The following is a 25,523-nucleotide window of genomic DNA, read 5'->3' as shown; positions in this document are numbered from 1 at the left end:
TGAGCCTTGGCGAGATTCGAACCTGCAGTAATTGCAGGCAGCTGTTCTTAATAACAGGGTGCTTTAGACCACTGTACTACCAAGGCTCTTTTTTTAATTAAGATATATCTCAAGTAAAGAGTTCTGGATATTGTTATGTGGGAATCATTTAATCTTACTCTAGGGTAAGAGAAGCATTCTTCACTTGAATGTAATTCCCATAATAATTTATAATGTGTGTGAAATTCCTATACATATATTTCAAAATATGTTCAAAAATTCAGTACAGTGTTTTGTAAATTTTTATGGGGTTCTTTAATTCTAACGTTATCTTTAAAAATGATGCAATTGTCAGTTAAATAGCAATAGCACTTAGACTTATATACCACTTCACAGTGTTTTACAGCCCTCTCTAGGCGGTTTACAGAGTCAGCATATTGCCCCCAACAATCTGGGTCCTCATTTTACCCACCTCAGAAGGATGGAAGGCTGAGTCAACCTTGAGCCTGGTGAGATTCAAACTGCCAAATTGCAAGCAACCAGCAGTCAGCAGAAGTAGCCTGCAGTACTGCATTCTAACCACTGCGCCACCGCGGCTCAAAGAGGTATTTGGATTTTCTGAATCTTGAATTATTGCATAATGCATACTATTTGCATAGTCTGTCTTCACAGTCTATGTCTTCACTTAGTGCAAATTTTCTTTCCTGGCCCTTTAGGAGTGCTTGAATATAAATCTTATTCATTTGGTTGTTTTGGGTTCAAAATGGAATAGATTTGCTATGTCTTTCATTCCTCTTTATGTTGATTCAAAACTGTAGCATATTATTTTTTGGAAAAATATGTTTTTATCCTTTTTCTCATGGTAAATTGATGCTATGGAATAACTCAGTCCTCAAATATGATTTAAAAGTAGTTTTATGAAAGAACTGGATGGATGATAGTATTTTTATAGATTGGATCAACCTGTGGATGATATGTTTTTATCGTTTTCTGTGTTAAAAGATACATTATGTTTCTCAGTTGCCACTCGCTGACAATATTTACAATTGCAATTTTTATTATTATCTCAGTTTGGATCAGCAATATTTTCAGTTTCAAAGACATATAAGTTATTAGAAGAGATCACTAAAACTTATGAGACCAAAAAGCTCACAATTTTTATAAATATCTGTTATTAGTAAGACAAACTGATACTTAAATTTTATTTAAGACAGAATGGAATACGGCAGTGTTTCTCAACCTTAGCCATGTTAAGATGGGTGGACTTCAATTCCTAGAATTCCCCAGCCAGCACTGAAGTTGAAGTCCACCCATCTTAACATGGCTAAGGTTGAGAAACACTGGAATAAGAAATTGGAGACCTCAATTCTGTCTGACCCATGGAATAGTATTTTCACCAAGTATTAATATTACCTTAATGCCAAAAATCTTGCTAAATCTCAGATTATGGTTTATACGATATAGGATAATATTGCCGTACTTCAAAACATCTGAGAAACAACTAACAGACCATTATAACCACATGGCATCGCTGTAGCACACAAACCAACTAAAGCCCCTCAAAACTTCCTAAGTAAACCAAGAGTCAACTTGGTTGAGTTGGGTGGCTATAGAAATTGAATGAATGAATAAATAATTACTGGACATGGAAATAGACTCCATGCTTTTGCTATTGCCACAGGATTAGTTCTTCAAACTGAAAAGACAAAATTATGACCGTAATTACCTCATGGCCAGATGATTACAATTCAGCCACTTGGCAACTCACATTTAGAACTGGTTGCACCATCCCAGTCATGTGACTATTATCTGTGACATTCTCTGCTGGTTCTGGTATTTCTTGCTGGTTTCCAGAAAAGACAACCATTCAAGAGAATGGACTTGGAATACAAACAGTGATTTGCTTAACAACCACTGTAAAATAAGTGGGCCCAATCATGTGGGTATCTCAACTTGCGACTATCATGACCATTGTATCAATCCCAATTATGGTTGTAAATTGAAGACTACCAGGACGTGTGTTTGTGTTTATATGTGTATAAACACACATACACACAAATTTATTTTTTGCATTTTTTCTTTTTTGTTATTCTTTTCAATATTTTATTTTTCTAATTCTGATTTACTTGATTAAATATATATAAACAAAAATAATAAAGGCAATTTGCTTACTCTTGGTTTAGAAACAGTCAAAGTGTCTCTGGGACGTTCACCAAATACTTTGATAGATGTTGACTTTGGGACTGACGCTGACTGCAGGACCCTAAAAATCAAAGGAGGAACATTCAGAGTCATTTTTCAAATGAAACATTTTACTTACAGTAGATTTAACTGTCCATGAGAGCAATTATTTTCCAGAAATCAGATCCACTATAACAGAATATAATAGATCAAGAATAGGTAACCTATAAGTCCTCAAGACTTACAGATCTATCTATCTATCTATCTATCTATCTATCTATCTATCTATCTATCTATCTATCTAGGGACGCGGTGGCTCAGTGGCTAATACACTGAGCTTGTCGATCAAAAGTTTGGTAGTTCAGTGGTTCGAATCCCTAGTGCACGTAATGGGGTGAGCTCCCGTTACTTATCCCAGCTTCTGCCAACTTAGCAGTTCGAAATCACGTAAAAAAATGAAAGTAGAAAAATAGGGACCACCTTTGGTGGGAAAGTAACAGCATTCCGTGCACCTTTGGTCATGCCAGCCACATGACCGCGGAGACGTCTTTGGACAGCGCTGGCTCTTCAGCTTTGAAACGGAGATGAGCACCGCCCCCTAGAGTTGGGAACGACTAGCACATATGTGCGAGGGGAACCTTTACCTTTTTTAAGTCCTCAAGATGTTTTGGACTCTCATGTACCAACACAAACCAATGATAAGAGATTACAAGAGCTGCCCAAAACATCTGGAGGGATCCCAGGTCACCTAAAATTCCTGTGCAAATAACTGTTGATTACAGGGAAATTGTAATCAACATTCTTGAGTACAAGAATATTGTTTTCTTCACAATAAGCATAGTGAGTCACCACTGCCTTCTTTCAAGATTTTCTTTTTTAGCTTCTCAGTCTAGTCTACATTCTACTACTTAAGAGTTAGGTAGGATTTTCCATTCAATCACTGTTTGTCCTTTCATAGCTTTTTCAAGATGAGCCAAAATCAGCTACCTGTAACAATACATAGTATAGGAGAAGTACAGTACACATTCGTTCTTTCAAGAATCAAAGCGTGACTTTTTCCATAGTTTGTGATGCAAGAAAGTGAAGAAAAGGGAGACTGATAAAAATGATTAATGAGAAACTGAAATCTTCAATTCAACAGCATAGATACTAGATGAGCTAGTAACAGTTTTCATTGCAGAATGTACAAATAGGCTTACAGTACAATCTAATACAAACTAATCTCAATTGCAAAGATGATCTGACGATTTTCAACTTACTCCATGTTCTCATCTTCAAAAATTGTAAAAGCAGATAATGCAGCAGGAACACTAGGCTTAATGCTGACAGCCTCACCTGGATCTAAAAGGAGAACCGAAAAGGAAAGATAGGCTTACATTTTCCCTGCCTCTGACTGAAGTCTCACATAGACAGAATGTATATATCTTGTAACTGCTTGAGCCATTGCCTCCTCAACCCTCTGAAGCACTTCCAAGAGGTCTACAAGCTGTAAACCAAGCTGCAGTTGAAGTCACATAGGTAATTGTGAGAATCTCCTGATACAAGAATTATCCGAACTGGTACACAGATCTGTGTAAAACTCTCCCTGATCTCGGCAGCTCCCTGATAGTCAAACAATAGCAGTGGATCCAAGAGGATGCTGAAACTGCAAACCAGTTCAGTATGGGGCAGCATGACCTATCTATAACTAAAATTGGACCGTGTTTACAATTGGCTTTTGTGGGCGATGGAAAAGGCTTGTTGTGATCTTTAAAACCCTACATTAAGCATGTCCAACCTGCAGCCGAAAGACTGCCTGGATCCTAGACAGCTAGTAATACAACTCCACAAGATATAATAAAAAATGTAAAAATAAAGGAAGTTTATAATTCATATACATTAACTGTATTATATACTTTATATGCGGCCCAAGATAACTCCTCTTCACTCAGTGCAACCCAGGCAAGCAAAAACGTTGAATGATGCCCCACATGATTCAGGGCCTGGTATATTCCAGACCACCTTCTCCCATTAGTACTTGCATGCTCCCTAAGATCTGGCATGGAGGACGTCCACCAGAACTCTACTCTTAAGAACTGCTTCTATCAGGTACCATGAAGGATGACCTTCCCTGTTGCTGTTCCCTCCTCTACAATAGCATCTCCTCGTGTTCAGGTTGTCCCTCTCGTCCAATTAAAATTCTATAAAGCCATTAAGATCAGAACTTTAGAGCCTGATTAGAATTTTTTCCTTCAGTGGAAATATTTGGTTGTTTGATTGTTGTCCTTATCTTTTTGTCCAATTCTTTTTTTTTCATTGCTTTTAATTTTGGTAGAGCATGAATATTAGCTAATCCATTGCATATGATTGGAATGGCATATAAGCACAAGTCAGCAACTAAATAAGTATCCTTCACTTCAAAATATAAACATAAATAGATATTCTGATTAAGTTATTTAATTTTCTCATCCTAGGCATTTATGTTTAATTCTCTCTAAAAAGCCAGCAGTAGTCATGTATATATCCCAAAGGTCTGTCTCTACAAGAAACTAAACAGACAAAAACATACCCTTGCTAATATTATGATATCTGACTCCTACTTATTAAAAATCCTCAGCTATATCTAAAATTAATCCTCACTTTTGTTAATATAAAGATTATGAGATGTATCTTTATTGGATTTGTTCTGTAGCTCACAAGGGAGCTCCTCACACTGCTCAGAATAAATTTATATTTTAACAATAAAGAGGCAGGGAAGAGAAAAACTTCCATCTATTGTTTTAGGTCCTTCAGCTGTAGCATCATGAAATCACTTTGGCAGAGATTCTTCCAATTATGTCTGCCTAACAAATTTTATAATCCAAGACAAATTCTTGAGCATTTGCAGAACTTGGGGCTCCAAATTTATGATGAGGTCTCTCCAGCTTCACTTAGCAGCTATGGTGCCAGCATAATGGAAGCTATAGTCCCAACCCATCTGGAGATTCCCAAACTGAGGAAGACCAATACGAAGATAATTTATCATTTGTACATAATGACATTTACCTTTGTTTCTGAAGAAAGCCTCACCATCTTCATCATCTTCTGAAAGTATAGTTGTATCTTTTAGAGAAGTCACTTGAAACATGTCCATGATGAATCCTCGGTAAGTCAAAAAAAAAAAATTCAAAGTAAAGGACAGGTAAAGTAAAAAATAAAATAAAAATCCAAGAACATTTAGGAAGGCAAAACCATTGGAAGTATTTAAACCTTTTGGTTTCAATTCATGAAGACCAAAGTCCAAAGTTGTCTTTTAATCCTAATAGTTCTCAGTAGGTTTATATGCAAGCTGAGCGCATGTGTTGCCCTAAACCAGGGGTATCAAACTCAAGGCCCGGAGGCCAAATCCGGTCCACGGGGTGCTTAGATCTGGCCCGCAGGGCCATCCTGGAAACAGCGAAGGATCGCCCCACGGTGTCTCTGCTAGAAAAAACGGGCTCCTGAGCTCCATTTTCAACTGTGACAGCCTTCTGCAACCCTCTGCCAGCGAAAACCGAGCTCCGTTTTCGCTGGCAGAGGGTTGCAGGAGGCCGTCACAGGGAGCCAGCAGAGCACTCATACCACAAGCAACCCCAACTTGAGTGATGTCAAGCTGGCCACACCCACCCGCCACACCCATCTCACCCCAAGGTCAAACACAACCCTGATATGGCCCTCAATCAGGGGCGAAATCCAAATTTTTCCCCTACCGGTTATGTGGGCGTGGCTTGGTGGGTGTGGCAGGGGAAGAATACTGCAAAATCTCCATTCCCACCCCACTGGGGTCAGCCAGAGGTGGCATTTGCCGATTCTCCGAACTACTCAAAATTTCCGCTACCGGTTCTCTGAACTGCTCAAAATTTCTGCTACCAATTCTCCAGAACCTGTCAGAACCTGCTGGATTTCACCCCTACCCTCAATGAAATCGAGTCTGACACCTCTGCCCTAAGTGACTGTGATCACATAATTCTGGAGCGCTTGGCAACCTGTTGTAAGTGTGAACAGGTTGCCAAACACCTGGATTGCAATCACATTGGGGTGTTGGTACAATGTTTTCTGACAGTCCGAGGCCATTTTTAATTCTGCACAATTGTTAAATAAATAGTTTTAAGTTAAGGATCGCCAGTACTAAAATAAGGTGCAGTCAGAGATAGAAGAAATGAAGAGACAAATAGTTACATATAAACCATTTAACTCCAGGTTTTCCTGCATAATATAGGTTATTATTGTGATTCAAGGAGTTAACATAAAATTGTAATTAATTGCTTCTACTAGATCAGGAGTGTCAAACTGACGGCCTGAGGGCCAGATGCGTCACACGCAGGCCACGCCTACGCCAACTCCATGAAGGGAAAAACACTGCAATACATCACATGATGGCAACGTGACTCAGCGAGTTTGACACCCGTGTACTAGATGGAATGTAGTCTTATCAGCCTCTCTTTTCACTTTCAGGAAATAAGGTCTTCCTCGTTAGCCACACCGTTGCAGCTTAAAGTTACTTTATAGTGACATTTGCAATTTTAGGATATTTTAATTGTCTTAATTGCAATCTACATGGAAGTAATGTGCAAGGTAAAAATAGCTTACCAGCTAAACCTACTTTTCCAGCTGAAAAATATAGACCATATTTTTCATGTGGTAAATATATGGCTTTTTTCAAAAATAAAAACTGGTTAATTAACCGACATTTTTATCAGGTTTTGTCATGCTTATTTAAATGTATTTATGGATTATAAATTTGCTTTTTATTAGTTGGATAATCAGTTTCCTTATTAGTTCAATTGAGATATATTTTGAAACTACATGTATATACATTAATATTGTCATCTTTAGTAAATTTACTTAGTATGTTAGCTGTGGAACACTAACAAAGTGCACATAAAATTATCACTTCCAATCTACCCTTTCTTTTGCAACTCAGTACTGGCTAACAGATGTTAGCAAATATGGAGAAGAAAAAAATGTTTAGCTACATTTTCTGATAAGATCTACTAAGGAAGAAAGAACGAGAAGAACTTTATAGCTTTTTTGAGCAAAGAAGTTGCTTGTTCTGATTTATTTTTAATGTTTTGCTTTTAATTAAACAGAAAAAAGTAAAACAAACGTATATTCTAACATTGTTGTATTCTGTGAAGAATTATTTACATTAGACTTTGAGACAGGGTTTAATGCTTTTGGATGTTCCTATTCTTTTGAAATATATACATTAGATGGACATACTAGTAATATTAGGAAACTGCTAGATAGCAGAAGTGGATTCTCCATGTCCTTTTATTGCTATGAGTCTAGTGAGACTAGACCTTCAACACTGGAAAAATAAATTTATGGCCCAATTATTCTGTAAATTGAAGACTTGATATTACTCGTGAATTATGAATGAGTTGCTTACAGGCACAAATTGTATTTATGGATATTGCAATGAAGTACGGCCATCATTTATTGAAACTATTGCATAAAACTTTATAAACATATGTGTCCTTTCTAATCTATCTAATTACCACTTCCAGAATTCTTTCCCTGAATGTCCCATTATGTGCATTGTAAGGCAGCTACTTATTCACCTGAAAGGGTTTCTTCAAGCATACTTATCAATGTTAAGCGTCTATAAAACTAAAACTAAGAGTCTATAAAAATATCCCCCAGGGTATTGTTGTTGTTTTTTTTAAAAAAACAGGCTTTATACTTACCCAAGGCTTCTTTTGTGTGAACAGTAGGAGAAGGCTGCACTTTAGATGGGGTTGCCTGTATTATGCTTGATGCATTTAGAGTCATATGACGTTGATCAAAAAAGCCTGACATATTTCTGTTATCTGGTACCAAAAAGTGCAATATGAGAATTTGACAGAAGCACACAAGAGAAGAGGTTTACATTTATAGGAAGTACTACAGATTATTATTATTATTTCTAATGTACATTTGATACAACAATAACAATGGAAGAAAGAGTATTTAAAAAAAGGAAATTTCTTTGAATTTTAGCTTGATATGCCCCCCCTTTTAAAAAAACAGATAGCTCCCAAAATTGATGAAGTATTTAAGTTGGACAGATAGTCCTCAACTTACAACCATAATGGTGACCAGAATCTCCATTATAATTCAACATGCTGGTTATCATCTTTAAAGATCTACATGCCATATGCCTGAGTTTTTCACCTTTCCTTCCCACTAGGTCAGATAGGGTAGGTGGACTTTAAGCCCTTTCCCTTAAATGCTATGACCTTAAAGATATGCCTTTTCTGTAACTGCCTCAGCTCTTTAGAATAGACTCTCAGCTGAGATTCATGGGGTCCCTACCCTTTTAGCTTTCCAGACCTGGCTTTTCTCCTTCTAGTATTGAGTTAGAATGGGGACTGAGTCAGGAGACTATTGGTTGCTTTAAGTTGCTTAGGATATGAGATATGTTTCTTAAATAAATAAACAGTGAAATAGCCTGCCTCCTGGAATCCTTGATGTGCATCCCCAGAGAAAGGTTGGGCAAGGTTTTTTTTTGCTTAGGATGTTATAAAGATTTCTGCTTTGGGCAGAGATTTGGACTGTATGTTCTGTGAGATCCCTTCCGACCCCATGACACTGCGCTTCAAAGATCTCAGACTACAGGCTGCAAAAGACTAACACAGAGACAATTATACCTTGTACAATCTCCTTAAAGTATGGATTAGTAACCCATTAGAGCACTCACAGAAAGCAAGAAAATATATTACCGTCTCTCATTTCCATAGAATGCTGCTCTTTCCGATTTGAAGGCTCTACGTGCCTGCCCAGAAAAATCATCACATAAATTTTCCCATATTAATCTGCTTCTAATTATTACAAAAACAAAATTGTACTGAAATGTCTTACACACACACACTCACACATATGGAGGGGGGGAGGGGGAGATGGAGAGGCAGAGAGAGAAAGCGTGCTTCAAAAACGTGGCATGGTTGTCCACAAAGAAGATCTTACTGTAAGTGCTGGGAGTGGTTGTCCTTCTGCATTAAATAAAATGTAGAAGTATTCAATCCCACTATACAGACTGACTTTTATCAAGAATGGGATACGAGTTCTAAAAGACCCTTTTAATCATCTGTTGTCACTAAAAGTATCTTTCGCTTTGGGGACGAGGCGATTGTGGTGCCCCCTTTTTGTTTTGCTTGTTTTATTTTGACCCGCTTGGTTTTTGGGTTTTGTTGTTTGGTATTGTACTCTTCTAGTTGGCTGTTTCTCTTTTAGTTGTTTTAGTTGTGAGCTACCCAGAATTGTTTAGAAGTCAGGTAGCCTATAGATTAAACAAATAAACAAATGTCTACATGTCAGCTCGGATGTCTTAAATTTAATATTTCAATATTTTAACAATGTGTTTAATATTGGATTTCAAATATCCTCAAATATAGTAAATCTTATTCATACAGATCTCCTAGCACATATAGTGGCATATAATGCAGAACAGGTTCACATGTATCAAGTTGATTGTTGCTAATACTAATTTTGATAAATTAAGATCTTAGGAATACAAATGTCAGAGATCAATAGTCCATTCCTATCCCAGCTTATTAAGATATGGTTATCTAAACATCCCCAGCTGCAACACTGCACATATTTAATTATGGATTGTTTAACCAGGGTTTATTGAACAAGTTATGGTGATCTGGTTCACCAGTAACCTAGGTTATAAACTACAAATACCAAGTTAGATTTATATATAACAAAAATTAATCAAACCATATGAATTCTTCATATGATATATAATCCAACCACAAGATGTAACAAATCTAATTCCCATCTATCCGCAGAACGTTAATTCTTGGATTTAAAAAAAGCAACTGAACCTGAGAAACCTAACTTTTACTTACATCTCTCCATCATGGCAATTATGGAAGGTAGTATACTTCTGAGGTGGTTGGACAGAATCATTACTGCTGACTTGAAGTCTACGCAGACTATTTGCACATTCTTCAAAATCAGGGCGAGTTTCAAATGCAGCTTTCTCACTTAGAGCTGTCATCGGAGGATCAAATACTAACTGTTGTCCAAAAATTTCATTGGTATTGGCCACATTGCTCATCGTTGACAAAGAAGTTGAAGACGCTCCAATCTCCTTGAAAGCAGATCTTCGTGGGTGATTTCCAATAGGCTGGGAAGTTAAAGCATCTCCTGATAAACTCTGATGTTCTGTCCTCAAGTTCGGAGCACTCTGAGTTACAGAAGACGCTATCCACTCTGGCCAACATTGTGCTGTTGTCATTTGTACACATTGATCACCCTTATTAAATTAAGAACAAAATACAAATTTGTATACTTGTATTTTTAAGTGACTTCTTGCCATTTGTATACTTAATTGTTTACTGATTTCCATGCTCTAATGCAGGGGTCCCCAACCTTTTTGATTCCGTGGGCCAATGGCAGCAGTGGTGGCAGCAGCAGGGGAAATGGTTTCGCAATTGCAGCCTAACTTCCTCACATACACAAATGAAGCTTCATGTGCTAGCCTGTCTCTTCAGCAATCCGGTTCCCAACGGTCCATAGCCCAGAGGTTGGGGATCCCTACTCTAATGTACTCATAGAACAATTTTGGTAACTTTATCTGGAACACTTTATTTTTTAGAAACACTAACCGTACTTACATGCAAAACATACTTGATCAATATTTTACAACTTACTTGCTATGTTGTACTATAACTCCAGCCAATTCTAGTTTCATAATAGTCAAACATCTATAGGCCACCAGATCAAGAAAAGTTGCATTAAAATTGAAACAGATTGAAAAAGGTTTTACTAATTCAAATGTGAATTCCTTCCTATATTGAAGGCATAGATTGGAAAAGTATTTCATTATATTATAAAAATAATAAATTTAAAGTTACATTAGAAATATGGGCACATATTATAATTAAGAAGGAGTCTATTCAAATAGTAATCCCTACTGATTTTTATTGAAATAAAAGAACAGCCATATTTCACTCATAAAAATAACTATTTGATAAAGAAGATTCAAGATTCTAACTTAGCTTTTTTACTTAAACAGCTAGGAAAACCCTGGGAAGCTAGTATTATTCAGTAAAAGAGAATCTTATCTAGAGGAACTACTGTAGTTGCCTATGTTCACTAAATGGCAGGAAAATTACTTTGCACAGGTAAAGTACGTATATAGATTTGGAGTAAGATACTGTATTTTTCGGAGTATAAGATGCTCTGGACTATAAGATGCACCTACCTTTTTTGGTGATGAAAACAAGAAAAAGAAATCTGTCTCTGTCTTCCAGCAACTTTGCCTCCTTGCAGCAAATAGCAAACAGCCTGCTTTACTTTCATTTTCGTTTTCAGCATAGCTTGATTAGCACAAGAAAAAAAAATCTGCTCCCAGCAATTTACCTCCTTGCAGCAAGCAGCAGAGGCCCGCAGCAATAGGCAATGGCAATCCCTGCAGCCTGAAACAGCTGAGTCAGGAGGCCAATGCCACGGACAATCAACTTGTGCTAATTAGGTTGTGCTGAAGCTGAAATGGTCTGTTTCTTCTTGCTGCTTGCTGCAAGGAGGTAAATTGCTGGGAGGCAAAGGGTGGGGGCCAGCGGGTGGGCGGGGCTACATTCAGGGTATAATACACACCTAAATTTTCACCCCCTTTTAGGGGGGAAGAAGGTGCGTCTTATACTCTGAAAAATACGGTAGTTCTAGAAGAGCTCCTGAAAATGTTTTTAAGTCCTTTATAGTTAAAATTCTGCTTATGAATGGACATTATGAAGTAGACGTTCTTGATCATCCTTCATAGAGGGATATAGGTAGATACTAGGACAAGGGCTTTTTTCAATCAAAGTATTCCAAGAGCAATATGTCCAGATGTTGCTGGACAGCATCTCCTAGCAGCTGTAGCCACTACGGCCAATGATGAGAAGTGCTGGGAGCTGTAGTTCATCCTACAATTCTTATCTATGGATGATAAGAACTGTAGTTCAAAACTGGGAAGTACCAACTGGAGAATATGGATTTATAACCCCCCCCCCCATGCATACTAATAAATCACATTGCAAATATACCCCTGTCGAGCTTAGCAAGGACTGGTGAGCAATTGGCTGTAACACATCTTTCTGGCATGAAGATGAAGATTGGGAGAGCTGGTCCAACTTCTGCTGCAGTTTCTGTAGCTCAAGGAGGTCACTTTCTTTCTTTTTCATTAACTCGTTGTCTTCATTCTCTGAAAGTATCAATACCCATACGTTAACTATATTGTTAAAATAATTCTTTCCCTCTCCTTTAACATTAAAGGCTGATATATTTTGAGTAACTCTGACCCTTACTACCCCAACATGGCAGGAAAATAAAACAGAATGTCAAATAACACTTGTTATCGATACCCTGAAATCTATCAGTCTATTAATTTTACATCCATCCATCCACTCATTCATCCACCTGCAGCAACAATGGGTAAAACAATGCAAATAGGCATTTAGGAATCAAAGAATTCATGACCAATGCCTTCAACATGATAAATCTATACACAGCACTGCATTTAGAACAGTAATCCTGATTGTTATGTTACTGTAACAGGACAGAACATTCTCCTATAGAAAGAAAAGATTTCAACAAGGAAAAATATAGGATACAGATTCTCTGAGAAAAATAGTTGATAGTTTAGCTAAAAACTAGAATTTTTCTTAATTAGAAAAGGAAATAGTTCCACTTCCATTTTGTGTACAAGAATAGGGCAAGATATTGTTTAACTTTACTAGGAAATTCAGTAAAAATTCCATTGCACTATGCCCGTGACGGCGAACCTATGGCACACGTGCCACAGGTGGCACATGGAGCCATATCTGTGGGCACGCGAGCATTGCCCTAACTCAGCTCCAGCGCACATGCGCACGCCAGCCAGCTGATTTTCAGGCCTTCCGGGCCCACCGGAAGTTGGGAAATGGGCCATTTCCAAACTCCGGAGAGTCTCCGGGGGGGGAGGGGGGGAGGCTGTTTTCACCCTCCCCAGGCTCCTAGAAAGGCTGGAGCCTGGGGAGGGTGAAAAATGGGCCTTCCAGTCCCACCATGCCATCGTGTGCTAATAGTGTGGGGGGGGACAGGGGGGCACATGCACATGCACAGGGGGGCGCAACCCCCACTTTTGGCAGGTGATGGCAAAAAGGTTAGCCATCACTGCACTATGCTGACCAAGCTGCCTCCAACTATAACGTTCAGATGCAGTTTTTGCATGTGCGTTTGTTCTAATAAAGTTGAATGCAGAAGACATTCAAGCATTGATAATTGGCACTGCCAAATTCAGGAACGTAGCAGACTATAAGGTACCGGTAGTTGTTGCAGACTGGCATACCTGGCATATTTGGGGGGACAAGTATATATGATCTTACATCTTTGCTACCTTTCACAGACAAGAATGTCTTCTCCCTTGCTTGTGGCATGAGATCTTAGCCTATCACTGTTAAAAGGGTGTAAATGTATGTATGTATTTACACCCTACTGAAATCAATGGGTAATTATTGATGACTTTATTCTCTCTGAAATCGGTAAGACTTATCTGCAGATAACCTAAGTTATAATGTTATTTATGAGTGTCTTGAGTAAGTGAGAAATGAACAGTCTAAGAAATTTCCATGGCTTGTTTTTAGGAACAAAACTATGGTGCATTACTCTACCGATTTCGTTGCTTGTTTTCCAATGCATCTTCACTTATTCCTGGTCTCTTTTTGTACCTTAAGTTGCTAACCAATCAAGACATGAAAAACAAGAGCAGTGAAAAAGGAAACCAAACCGGGAAATACTTTGCTCATCCACTGGTAGTCCTCGATTTACAACTGCAATTGAAATTGTAGTTGCTAAGCAAGAAATTTGTTCAGTGAGTTTGCTCCATTTTACAACCTCTTTTGCCACACTTGTTAAGCGAATTGCTGCAGTTGTTAAGTGAATCATGCGATCATTAAGCAAATCTGGCTTCCACCCTTTGACTTTGCTTCTTGGAAGCTGGCTGGGAAGGTTACAAATGGTAATCACATGACCCCAAGACAATGCAACTACCATAAAAACATGTGGCTAATTTTGATCATGTGATCATGGAGATTGCAGCAACAATCATAAGTGTGAAAAACAGTTAAAAGTCACTTTTTTGATGCTGTTGTAACTTCAAACGGTTACTAAACAAATGGCTGTAAGTCAAGGACTACCTACTATACAGCACTGACTGAAACCTTATTTCCACAAAACCCATTTAAATCCCATCTCGGCTTAACACATGTGGAAGCATTAAAGTATTATGTTCCATGTTTCAAACTCATGAAACTGAGTTAAACTGTAGTAATTACCCAATTCCTTTTGCCTTTTCAAACATTCTGCCTTCTTCAAATATGCTTTGGCTCTCACTTCTTCAAAGCACAGTTCAGAACCTTCACAAACAAGTAGTGCCTTGACATACATCGCCTTCTGCTCAAGGGCAGCATGACTTGATGGCACCGGTACAACTTCTGACTTGGAAATGGTGGTGATGTACTTGGGTTTTTCTCTAGGGAGAAAAATGGAATTTAGGGCCCTTTATAGCAGAGCCAGAAACAACACAACAAGCAATTAGGCTTAAGCACATGCAATGTTCTATCCAATCAATAAAGTAATATAAATATTTTGAGAAATGCTATTAAAACAAAATTCAGTAGCTAAATCACAGGACATAAGCCATGGGAAATCAAGGCCCCAAACCTCATTCATACACTAAACCTATTGATTTGGACCAGTAATTTTCTCATGATTAAAAATGGGACAGGCAATATGCTTAGTTTGCTGCTTAGGAAAGATTAAAAACTTGAGCATGTATGAGATTTGGGGAGGGGGGGTATAATTCAAAATGGGTGCAATAAAGAGTAAAATAACTCTTATTCAGAAGTATCTATAGGAGGAGTAAGAGTTAAAAAAGAATCTTGATTTCTTTGCACCCCTCCTAATACATGCTTTTATTGTTTTCCTCAGCTAAAAGTCAATTAAAGCATTGGGACTGCTCCCCCAGATTCAAAGAATAAATAAGTACATATGGGCATATGTCCCCTCACACATACCAGATCTGGATTATACAAATGAACTAATGGTGAAATTATAAATCTACCTATAATTACTGAACACCGTATTCCTAAAACACTGATTACTTACATATTCTCTTGTCCCCCGCAAGTCATAGGATATAATTCAGAACTGTTTGAATTCTAAAAAAAAAATAAGATAAAAGTTCAAAATGAGGACTAGTCTAGCAAAGACTTCAAGTTTTGTTTTTTTTAAAAAATAGAGGCAGAGAGAATGAAGACAAACTTTGGATACTTTTTCTAAATCTAAGTGAATGAAGCATCTACTGTACTATATATATTATTGTTATACAGGTGTTCATTTAAACAAGAGTTGGGGAGGTGTAGAATTTCTTTAAAAAATCAAGAAGGGAAGTGCTGCCAAAAGGTTTGCTCTAAATCAGTGATGGTGAACCTTTTCGGCACCGAGTGCCCAAACTGGAACGTGTGTGCATGAGTGTGCATGTGCGAGTGTATGCACCAGAGCATAGGAAACCCGAAGATCAGCTGGCTGGCGCATGCATGCCTGTTTTTTGGTCACTTTTGGCCATTTTTCAGGCCGTTTTTTGGGACATTTTCAGACCATTTTTTGGGCCATTTTCCAGGCCAAAAACAGCCTGAAAATGGCCCAAAAATGGCCTGAAAACAGCCTGTTTTTCGGCCATTTTTCGGGCCTTTTTCAGGCCATTTTCCAGAGCTCTGACACCTGTGAAGACCAGCTGGCCAGCACGCTGGAAACCAGAAGAGCAACTGGCGATGGCGTGCGTGCCCACAGAGAGGGCTCTGCGTGCCACCTCCGGCACGTGTGCCACAGGTTCGCCATCACGGCTCTAAATGGTAGGGAAATGTGGCAGGCAAGTAGAATTTATTGAAAGAAGATCTCGGTATGTTGAAACAGCAATGTATTTGTAAGTGTTTCATCACACACGAAAAACCCACATTAGTCATATTCAGGCATCACACAAGGAGTCGGAGTCCCTGTGGCCCTCCTGAATTTTTAAGCCCCAGCATTCTTTAGCCTTGTTTTACTGTCTGGCAGGGCAGTCGAGAATGTAGCTCAGAAAAGGATTTCCATCTGTGTTAAAATGAAGTCTAAAGGAATCTAGCTGAAGTCTTTTGACTTGCAATTCTTTTCCCTTCCTCTTAAAAGGCTGCAGTTTCTTTTGAAGAGCCACGGTTTTTCAGGATATCCAAACTTAGAAAAAACTTCGATAATGATGTTTTAGGCCAAGGGTGGGCAACTGCTACTTGGGTGGGGCCAAAACATAGCATCCCAACCTGCCTGCAGGCTTCAAAGAGCCATCTGGTGATGTGGTGAGAACACTGGATAGGGCAGAGCTATAAATGTTCAGCCAATTTTTTTTTCCCTTGATGTGGACATTTTTAAACATGCAAATGGGAAAGGTTATATTTGGTAATGCTTTGGAAAGCTGAGTCTTAACACCGTCTAAGAATTCCAAACAGTAATTATTTGAATAATGGCATATTTTAATGCCATTAAAATGTAAAAGGAAAACATTACAATCATAACTGCTTAAACATAAAATGTATGATTGTCATCTGTAGCTGTACAATTAACAAAGAAAAATAAATGTGTAAATGGGATTTTTTAAATATCATGGTATATTTAATAATAGATTCTATTTTTAGTTACCTGACTCTGGTAGGGACAGTCTGAATCATTTTTAGAAGCCAACTGATTAGACAGCTGAGGATTACGTTGCTGCAAAACACCACCTAAAGAAAAATATACTGTTAGACGTGTAAAGGTGGCTACCAATTATTTATTATTATTTATTTATTTATTTATTAAATTTGTATACCGCCCTTCTCCCGAAGGACTCAGGGCGTTGAACAGCCAAATAAAATACATATAATACAAATGCTTAAAAACCATTAAAATACAATTAAATAATTGGCCCGGAAAACGAAATTTAAAACACCCCAAATTCATAAGACAAATTTAAAATTTAGAAATTTTAAAAAAGTTTAAAAGAGAGGTTAGGCCAGGCCGGCCTTGCCAATTATCAGAAGTAATACTGTACCAAAACACTGGACATTTCAAAACCAATTTTACCCTATGCAAGGCCTTCCAGATGTTCTAACTACAACTCTATCATTTACACTTGACACACCTGCTTGCTATTTTGGTTGAGGATGTTGGCAGTTCTTATCCAATGCATCCGGAGAGCCAGGTAAGGCCTGTTCCCCAAGGAAGATTACAGAGAGCTAAACTAGATTTTAGAGAAGAATCTGTTTCTTTATGTTCACATTTTCAAGTTAGGCCAACACAAAAGAGAAAATTTTAAACCTTATAAACAAGGAGAGATTTAGATTGCAATCTCATTATTTTGAGACATTTGTTAACGTGATGTTTGCCCTATTTTACAACTTTCCTTGCCACAATTGTTAAATGAATCACTGCACTCGATAAGTTAGTAATGCGGTTAAGTGAATCTGGCTTCCCCCCACCCCTTGATTTTGCTCATCAAAAGGTTGAAAAAAGTGATCGAATGACCTTGGGACACAGCAATGGTCGCAAGTATGAACCAAAAGGGGAAGGCGAAAAACGGGCCTACCGGGCCAACTGTGCCATTGCGTGCCAAAAGCGTGGCAAGTGCGGGAGGGGGTCACACATGCATGGGGGGGTAGGGCGCATAGAATTATGGGTGTGGGCACACACATGTGCGACCCTCCCACGCTCCCCACGCTTTTGGCACATGATGGCAAAAAGGTTAGCCATCACTGCCCTAAATCCTTCTTAAACGCTCTCCCGCTTTCCAGACAGCCTGCTCTGCACTGCAATATTGAAGGAAGAATTACCTTCTATGAATGCAATGCATCTTATACGTTAAATCTCATCTCTATTCTCATACATTAAGCTTCCACAAAGTTATTTTTTTTCCTTTCTTTTCCAACTCCCACTTGTTCCCCTCTTTTGGCATACCCTTATTTAGATATGCTTTCCTCTCTGCTCAAAATATCTGGTCCTGTCCAGTTCTCACATCTACCGGTAGTTTTAATCCCCAATATCAGAGTGGTGACGTTGCAGACAATTTAGCTCACTTAGCTCAATGTTTGAAATCCATAGTAAAGCATCTTGAAGTATTATCTGGCTTCTTCATTTATAAATCTCAACAACAGAGCAAAATAAATAATTACCAAGACTTTTTTTTCCCCTGACATTGAGCTGAAATATCTTATTCTGTTAATATCATGCTATTAGATCAAGCTTTGCCTTCTTGGACACAGAAACAAATCTTTCTTTGTTCTTTATGACAATCCTTCAGGTATCTGGCCAGTGCATCCCCCCCCCTCCCGCTCACTACCATGCTAATCCCCGGTCTAATGCTCATAAATTCCTTCCACCTTTTCTCTTAGTACTTGTTTTCTATAATCCTTCTTGGCTTTCAAAGCCTATCAGCAATAATGTGTGTAGCCCTACCTACTTCACACACAGCAGTCTCACTTTACCCATACAAATATTGGATTCAATCAACATGCTAACATAAGGCTTTAATGTTCACTTGCCAATTAAAAGCTAATGAACTTCTATAGTTTCTGAGTGCACACACAATACACATGAAAGCAAATGCATTTGATAATATTTTTCAAATGTAGACTTTAAAAACAGAGTTGAACTGTTATAGTCAGAATATATTTTGGAGAAGGAAGCAGCCATGTTGCTGAAGTATTTGTACACATCAAGTTTTTGATACCATTATACAAACATTTTCTTCCCTAACAAGAGGTCACACAAGTTCTCTAAATCTGACACTCCATTTTGAGAAATTTCAAAGTCCAAAGAAAGTTGGTGAACATCACGTCCCTCAGTTTTTAAAATAACACAATGTGATAGCAGTCTTGAGAAATAGCAAGTATTTTTTTTTTAAATCAAATTATTACATGACATGGCATACATTTATGGAATCAGACCCACCTGGAGTTGAAATTTCATTTTCTGGCAAACTATTTTGTAACAACCTAAAATTAATGTGAAAATGTATTAACCAATGCTAGAAATCTGACAGAAGAAACTCAATTTTTCTCCAGTAATTAAGATTTAATTTAAGAACTAGAAGAGAAATAAACACTTTATTTTAGGAATGTTAAAAGGCAGTTTACAAGTACAGGTAACCTGCCTTATGACCACAATTGGGACCCATATTTTGGTTATAAGTTATTGTGGTCATAAGTCTAGGGATCAACTTGACCAGACCTGATTTTTTTTTACTGCTTTTATGATGGTTCTCAAGCAAATTACAGAGATGTTAAGCAAATACTTTAAAAAGCCCCCAAGTAGTCTTTTTTTCCTCAGAAACCACGAAAAAATATCACACATTGCAGTTTTGTATCTATGGGACACTGCAACAAGTCATAAATCCAACCAGTTGCCAAGTGCCTGACAAATAGTCATGTGACTTCAGGGAGAAGAGAGCACAACGTATTATGATGGTCAGAAGTGCTTTCCAAGTTATCATAATTTTGGACAGTTGTTAAACAACCAGTCATACCGTGTGTCCCCAAAAATAAGACTTTGCCTGATTTCTAATATAAGCCCTACCCAAAAATAAGCCCTAGTGAAGGGGTGGGCATGGTTAGCACAGGAGTCGGCAAATGCCTGGGCCAACAGCAGCCGCAACCCACATAGGGCAGGTGAGTTGATTACCTGACCAAGCAGCAGGCAGAGGCAGGGGAGGCATGCAATCTGGACGCGCTGTGCAGGCCGTGGCAAAGTCGAGAGTCAGTGGACTGGAGTGGTGGCCGATTGTGGGAGGTTTGTCTTCATGCGGTGGCACTGGCAGCAGATGGAGACAGAGGCACGGGGAGTGGGGGGGGGAGGCAGGCAATCCAGACGCACCACACAGGCTGAGGGAAAGCTGACAGCCGATAGGCCGGAGCAGGTGGGTGGTTTGCCTGTGGCCTGCATGGCACGTCAGGATCGCATTTCTGTCCTGCGCCTCTGCTGAGACGAACTCCCACAGCTGCCCACCTGCTCCAGCTCACTGACTCTTGGCTTTCCCACGGCCTGCTTGGCGCATCCAGATCGTCTGCCTCCCCCCTGCGCTTCTGCCTCCATCTGTTGTTTGGACAGGAAATCAATTCAACTGCGCTGCTACACAGGTTGTGCAGCCCAGTGGGCTGACCAAGGGATCAGTGGACTGCAGCTACTGCCGGATACCGTCAGTCCCTATGTGCTTGCCGGGGGGGGGGGGGGGGGCAGGGAACCCAGCTGGGCTGATCATCCTGAAATTCCTGAAAATAAGCCCTACTGCTTATTTTGGCGCCCCCAAAAACATAAGACCGTGTCTTATTTTCAGGGAAACATGGTAGCTTCCGACACTATTTACACTGAAAATGTTTGAATTGAATTCTTATTTTAAGCCTTCCCATCATAAGATAAACAGTAAAAGAACAGTATCTAAGCTCCTATTTGTAATTTTGTTTTGTAGCATGCTTACCAGGTAACACAGTACAAAGATACTTACTGTATATAGATTGGCATCAGCAAGCCAATCATTTTCTCTCCTTTCTAGTCTAAAATTTCTATTTAACTTCCCAACCCCTGGATCCTACCGACGGGATCTGCTGGCATGAATGGGACAGGTGTGGGGCGCACAAATCAAAGCTGTGCAAAGGCTCTTCTAGCTATGACCACTTGTTCTTCAACAAGTGCAACTCCTGGATTTGCAATTCCTTCAACAAGTGCAACTCCTGAAATTGCAACTCCTGGACTTGCAATTCCTACTCAAAAAGCAAGCGGTGGTTGTGCCTAGGAGATTACTGTACTCTCTTGAAATCTCTTTCTCTCCATTCTCTTTGTGTGGGAGTGAGGTAAAGGGTGTCAGGCAAAGTAGAGATTGCCTATTGAAATTGCTTGTTTTTTTTCAGAGCAGAATGACTGGAGGGAAAGAAATTTCAAGAGAGTATGATAAGCTGTTTGCATAGTGCACATAAACCCCCCAGCTCTGGCCTGAGGCATAATCCACAGTACATTTGATATGTAGGAGAAGAGTTTACTTTCTTCAATACATCTCTCTAATCTCTCTCCTCTGCAAGGGGGAAAAGGGGAAAAAAAACTCACAAATCAAGCGCAGTACAAGTATTGACTGTAATGGCAATCACGATTGAGGGACAATGTGAAGGTTGTAAATGGACCTGGACCTGAAAAAAGTTATTTTTTCAGCAGTGTCGTGCTGAATGGTGGCTGAGCAAATGGTTGATAAACAAGGATTTCCTTTACCTCTAAGCAGCTACATGCCTTTGCCTCCTATTTTATCTAAGACAGTGTCATTCAGTTTGGAGTTCTCTAAATATATTGGCTAGGAACTCTGGCTCTAGCTAACTGCAATTACATGACAATAATATTTGCTAACATCTCTAAGATATGTTCTAAATAGATTTAGCAAAGACAGTTTGTCAGCTGGCTATAACACACTTATTTCCTCATTGGATCACCTACTTTTTGTCTTCAATTTTATGGACCAAGAAATCATAGCTCAGTAGGAAATTTAAAAAAGTAATTGCAAGTCAGTTTTTTTAAAAAATGCAGAATTTGATTAGATAAAATAGTCATTATGCTCAACTTGCTTAACAGACATAAGCTATCAAACACAGGCCATACAACAGAAACATACCGATAATGCTGATGTAATTTCTCAATTGGCTGGGCTTCATTTTGGATACCTCTCTGAATAACAATGCATGCCTGAGGCACATTTCCTTGTCCTCCAAGTTGTTGTGCCCAAGAAATATACAGAATGGATGATTTGTTACCAACTCCTTGACTGTACATGTAATCAAAAAACTGACTTGGATTATCAATGAAGTCAGCCTAGGGGGAAAAAACAAGGCAAGCTCATTAACATACTATTTTTTTAAGGGGGTTATCTCAACTATGATTAACTCACATTATAAAACAGAAGAAAAAATAGTCATCAGTTTACAAAATATCATTCCATAAATGTTATGAAGTATTTTTTTTTTCAAAACTGGACTTTGGAGCCAGAATTAGTTATTTCCACAAATTCAGTAGTGTTTAATTTAATCATAAGTAAAGTCCTATGGATTTCAGTCCATCTATGTGGAGTAGAACAGACTGAAAATTCAGTAATGTTGATTATGTTTAGATATCACCCTAAGTTAGTTTCCTGAAATTTTCCTAATGAGAAAGAAACATATTCTTATGCCACTGCCTCATCTGGTTTATTTTTTGCCTACCGGAGTGGATTAACCAATATTCCTTCATAGAATGAGACCCGTCCCCAATTTAACAGACTAGATTTGGAAAATATCTTCATAAATGGTCAAATAAATATTCTCCTGTATCTCAGTTCACACAAGAGAAGGCGGCAGCATAAATACATAAAAGGGATGCATGAGCTTGAGAAGCTAAGATAGAAGTTCGTAGAGATTAACAAGAGTTTCATATGAAATTCCATTTTGACCCGATTTAAATATAAAATACTTACATTGGATTAACTATATTGTCATATCAACGTATATAAAAGACATTTCACAAGATCAAAATCAACCATGATCAAAACAAAAACTGGGTAACATTCTTTAGTGAAGAAAGCTTAATTCCAGAATTGTAAAAATCTACTTCTAACATCAACAATACCACTACTTATTTATTGCCCTATAGTAAAGTCTTAGAACTTAGTTTACATCCTATATACCTACAAATTTGACACAGCAGTTGATGAATCTCATGTCGTCATGATACCTCTTATCACTTAGAAATGTTTTCACAAGCCGCTCTAGTAAAGACAACAGGCAATTTTGCTTTCCTTCTGCTTCTGACATTCCTTCTATCCACTGAAAATACCTAAAACCAAAAAGAGTTAACGTAACTACTATCTTATAGTAATTTAAGGATCTATATTAGAGTAAAGACAAAAAAAGACCAACCTGTACCAGGGATCAAGTGGATCATTGCCACTGTAATTCTGTATATGAGCTTCAAACATTCTGTGAAAAAAACAAAGACCTATCAGCTTTTGTAAATGTGATGTAAATGTGTCATATGATAAATACAAATACATAACTATACCACCAAAGATTCCTGATTGTTTACTATCACAAAATTACAACAATATTAACAAATGCAAGATAAAAATAATAATAAAAATCACACTCAGAAAAGAAATGAAAAGTCAACTCTGTAAAACTCCTGTTGAATTACATTCTGAAAATATGACTGTATGAACTAGTCCCATGATGGCGAACCTATGGCACGGGTGCCACAGGTGGCATGCGGAGCCATATTGGTGGGCACGTGAGTGTTGCCCTAGCTCAGCTCCAGAGCGCATGCGCGCACCAGCCAACTGATTTTCAGGCCTTCCAGTCCCACCGGAAGTCGGGAAACTGGCTGTTTTTGGCCTCCGGAAGGCTTCCGGGGGGACAGAGAAGGCTGTTTTTGCCCTCCCCAGGCTCCTAGAAAGCCTCTGGAGCCCGGGGAGGGGGAAAAACGGGCCTACTGGGTCTACCATGCCATCGCGTGCCAAAAGCAGGGGAAAGTGTGGGGAGGTCACGTGCGCATGCGCAGGAGGGCAGGGCGCATTGAATTATGGATGTGGGCACCCGTACCCGCGGCTCCGCACGCTTTTGGCACGCGACGGCAAAAAGATTAGCCATCACTGATCTAGTCATTGCAGGCACATCATGGCATCTGAATATCTTTTCAAAGATCTTTATTGCTACTCTACCCAGTACTCTCTGTTGTATGTAGGGGAAACCAAATGTATTGGGGCCCTTTCCCTTTTTCCTAAGAAATCCCAATTGGCCTGAAATAAGTTGAAACACAAATAAATGGCATCCACCATTTTTATCACATAGTCCATAGAGCAGATACTTTGCTTTTGAAGTGTGATTTAAAATATTCATCTAAATAATAAAATAAATTAGAACAGCATGGTCATAATTATAAATATTATCTGAACATTTTAATGTTTTGAAGCAAATATTGCAATCGAGCTTTCTATAGCTCTGCATAAGCATCCTCAACTAGCAGTTTGTTCTGCTCTAGTTGGTTAAACTGCTTCAGATGTTTTAGATTTAACAGGTTCTTCTCTCAATGATGATTTCAGCTCTTTCCACTGTAGTTCCATTGGATTCAGAGTGAAGAAAGGTAGCACCCACTCCTCTTAGAAGAATGAAATACTTTAGGAAATATTTAAAAAGGCAGAACATTATATTTTCCCTAAAGAAGAAACATGTTTCCAAAGACAGAAACTCAGTCCCAGATCCCTGTCCCCAGCAGATATTTTGGTGGCAGCTTATCTACAAGACAAAAGACCTCAGATCCAGGATGTTGGGTTTATCCTTCAGGTCAAAGCCATTCAGCCACAATAGGAAATTGCCCTTCATTGCATCACCCAGCAAGATTCAACCAAGCCTGGGACACAGACAACCTCAGCTATGACTGCATAGCCCCATGGGAGTCTGACAGCAGCCAATAAGATACCTGCCCTTGCCACAGAAACAGGAAGTTCAAAGGCAAGGCCCAAGAGAGGGTATAAATATATATCTTTCTCCACTCCATGTGTTCAACTGCACCAGGACCATGTGCTTAATGGTACTGCTCAATTAAACCATCCTTCCAAGTAGCCTTTTTTTTTTCAGTGCTTTTTTTTTCCTTCCCACTTGGAACTGAACCCAGATGGACAAGAGCTAAACTCATAGCAGGCCACTTGAGAACAGTACAATGTTTGCTTTTAATCATTCTTGGATTTCCTTAGATATTTCAACTCTTTATCGTGCTAGAATGGACTATGACTTGCAACCAGACAAAGCTTCACTCAAAATGTCTTGGCGTGCTGTGATTCAAGACCCCCATAACATTATGGAATCGCCTCCGTGTTTCACAGTAGAGATGGTGTTCTTTTCTTTAAAAGCATCATTTTTCTTTGGTGAACATAGAGCTATGATTTACCCCAAAACTCTAATTTCGTTTCATCTATCCTCTTCTTTCTTCCCAACTCATCTCTATTTAAATCCTAGTCTAGCCTCTCTAGGCACCTGATGAAGTGAACTGCAACTCACAAAAGCTTATTTTTAACAAAATTTGATAATTGGAAAAGGTGCTACACAGTGATCCCCAACCATTCCGTCGCTAAAGAGTGGCAAAGATGGCGACGAGGATGGCTTTGTATGTGCAACCTAATCCCACACATCCGCAAATAAAACTTTGCGTGTTTGCCTGCTACTAACACAGCCCAGTTCCCAACGGGCCACAGACTAGGAGTTGGAGACCCCTGACTACAAGACTCCTGATTATCTGCCTGTTGCATTCTTTAGTATCCAAATTGAAGTTGGGACCTCCTTCAGAATTCTGAG

The 25,523-nt window shown here is 38.8% G+C and overlaps 1 protein-coding gene across 1 annotated transcript in view; it reads right to left on the bottom strand.

Annotated features, from left to right (window-relative positions):
* Positions 1-25,523, bottom strand: part of BUB1 (BUB1 mitotic checkpoint serine/threonine kinase) — a 38,682-nt gene that overhangs the window by 8,607 nt on the left and 4,552 nt on the right. Inside the window, exons 2-15 of the mRNA XM_087883267.1 lie at positions 23,097-23,156; positions 22,869-23,013; positions 21,821-22,017; positions 19,123-19,166; positions 16,837-16,919; positions 15,274-15,326; positions 14,442-14,638; positions 12,174-12,331; positions 9,993-10,402; positions 8,862-8,914; positions 7,848-7,970; positions 5,185-5,280; positions 3,420-3,501; positions 2,152-2,242 (exon numbers count right to left, since the gene is read on the bottom strand). Of these exons, the coding sequence (XP_087739393.1) occupies positions 2,152-2,242; positions 3,420-3,501; positions 5,185-5,280; positions 7,848-7,970; positions 8,862-8,914; positions 9,993-10,402; positions 12,174-12,331; positions 14,442-14,638; positions 15,274-15,326; positions 16,837-16,919; positions 19,123-19,166; positions 21,821-22,017; positions 22,869-23,013; positions 23,097-23,156 (1,792 nt within the window). The remainder of the gene's footprint in view (positions 1-2,151; positions 2,243-3,419; positions 3,502-5,184; positions 5,281-7,847; positions 7,971-8,861; positions 8,915-9,992; positions 10,403-12,173; positions 12,332-14,441; positions 14,639-15,273; positions 15,327-16,836; positions 16,920-19,122; positions 19,167-21,820; positions 22,018-22,868; positions 23,014-23,096; positions 23,157-25,523) is intronic.

This window comes from Pantherophis guttatus, chromosome 1 (assembly GCF_059756535.1).
Source record: "Pantherophis guttatus breed Tessera chromosome 1, ASM5975653v1, whole genome shotgun sequence".
Taxonomy (NCBI): Eukaryota; Metazoa; Chordata; class Lepidosauria; order Squamata; family Colubridae; genus Pantherophis; species Pantherophis guttatus.
Note: the sequence above shows the minus strand (reverse complement) of the source record. Positions and strands in the feature narration are given on the sequence as shown.